This window comes from Brassica oleracea, chromosome C7 (genome assembly GCF_000695525.1).
Source record: "Brassica oleracea var. oleracea cultivar TO1000 chromosome C7, BOL, whole genome shotgun sequence".
NCBI lineage: Eukaryota > Viridiplantae > Streptophyta > Magnoliopsida > Brassicales > Brassicaceae > Brassica > Brassica oleracea.
The window spans coordinates 8,018,056-8,019,840 of record NC_027754.1 but is presented as its reverse complement, the minus strand read 5'-3'; the positions used below and the strand labels follow the sequence as shown (position 1 = coordinate 8,019,840).

The 1,785-nt window shown below is 44.4% G+C and overlaps 1 protein-coding gene across 1 annotated transcript in view; it reads right to left on the bottom strand.

The window, feature by feature from the left end:
- The window catches only part of LOC106302497, a 4,610-nt gene that overhangs the window by 1,502 nt on the left and 1,323 nt on the right, over positions 1-1,785 (bottom strand). The window contains exons 2-4 of the mRNA XM_013738996.1: positions 1,039-1,781; positions 750-995; positions 21-689 (exon numbers count right to left, since the gene is read on the bottom strand). Coding sequence (XP_013594450.1) covers positions 21-689; positions 750-995; positions 1,039-1,781 — 1,658 coding nt within the window. The remainder of the gene's footprint in view (positions 1-20; positions 690-749; positions 996-1,038; positions 1,782-1,785) is intronic.

Below are 1,785 nucleotides of genomic sequence, written 5' to 3'. Positions count from 1 at the left end.
CTTCCATCTTTTTTTGGTACCAAGAGGACAGGTACAGCACAAGGACTCATACTCTCCCTGATATGTCCCTTCTCCATTAGCTCATTGACTTGTTTCTGAAGCTCCTTGGTCTCCACAGGGTTGGTCCTGTATGCTGGACGGTTTGGCAAAGTAGCTCCTGGTACAAAATCAATCTGGTGCTCTATTCCCCTAATAGGCGGCAGACCTATTGGGTTGTCCTCTGGGAACACATCTCTATACTCCTGCAAAAGGCACTCAATCTCCTCTGGAATCTCAGGAGCAGGGTTAGTAGTAGAGCTCAACAATTCTTTATAAACCACTAGTATCAAATTTGATTGTTCAATCACAGCAGTTTTGATATCTTTAGCAGTAACAAAGAGGTTGAGTTTACTTACCTGTTTGGTCTCTTCAAGAAGCAAGGACTTGCTGGCGGCCTTGGACTCTCCTCTCTTCAGTTTGAGATGTATCTGATCCTGGTGTATCTCCTGAGGGGTCATTGGCGCCAGGGTAACTTGTTTCTCCTTATGGATAAAAGTGTATCTGTTGGTAAAGCCATCATGTACTGATCTCTTATCATACTGCCATGGACGTCCCAGAAGGATGTGGCTAGCTTCAAGGGGTGCTACATCACAAGTGATCTCATCCTGGTACTTTCCCACTGATAGCAAGACCTTCACTTTCTTGGTGATCTTTAATCCACCCTCATCATTGATTCATTGCAAGAGATATGGTTTAGGATGCTTGAACACTTGAAGACCCAACTTCTCCACCAACTCAGCAACCAACTCAGCACTTTCTACATTAGTACAGCTTCCTCCATCAATGATCAAGCTGCAAACCTTTTCTTGAACCAAGCATCTGGTGTGGAACAAGTTTTCCCTTTGCTCATCTTCTTTGGCTTTAGGTTGAGCATTGAGAAGTCTCCTGGTGACTAGTAGCTCTCCACGGACAGGGTACTCCACGCCTTCCTCATCTGACTCTTGGCCTGCGTCCTCCTCTTCAGATATCACCTCCCCGTTGGTTAAGATTAGTCATCACCTTCTTGTTGGTGCACTCATTAGCATAGTGACCAAAGCCATGACACTTGAAACACTTAATGTTCCTGGTCTTAGTAGATGTGGCTACTCCTTTACCCTTGTCATCTCTCTTGGTCTCTACTGAAGAAGAACCATCTTTGGACTTATCCCCTGGCTTATCTTCCTTGGAGTAGGCTGGTTTTGAAGTAGGAGTGTATGAAGACCGGATAGAGCTCTTCCTCTTGTTCTGCTGCTCAATCAAGATAGCTTTATGTAGCAGTTCATCCATGTCCTCATATTCTTGTAGCTCCAACCTATCTTGTATATCTCTGTTAAGACCTCCTTGGAATTTAGCCATAATAGCTTCTACACCTTCTTCTAAGTCAGCTTTTAACATGAGTGTTTCCATCTCCTGGTGATAGTCCTCTACACTCTTAGACCCTTGAGAAAGCCTTCTCAACTTCTGGTGTAGATCTCTCCAATAGTGATTAGGCACAAATCTCTTCTTCATCACAGTTTTCATCTCAAACCAGGAAGCTACTTGAGGCTCTCCATTGCGTCTCCTGGTAGTAGCAATCTGATCCCACCAGCTAATAGCATATCCACAGAATTCAGTAGCTGCTAGTCTCACTTTTCTCTCCTCAGTGAGCTGCTGGCAATTGAAAACCAGTTCAATCTTCTTCTCCCACTCTAAGTAAGCATCAGGATCATTCTTCCCATGGAATGGAGGGATTCTAAGCTTGAGATTGCCTAGGTTATCAGTAGCTGG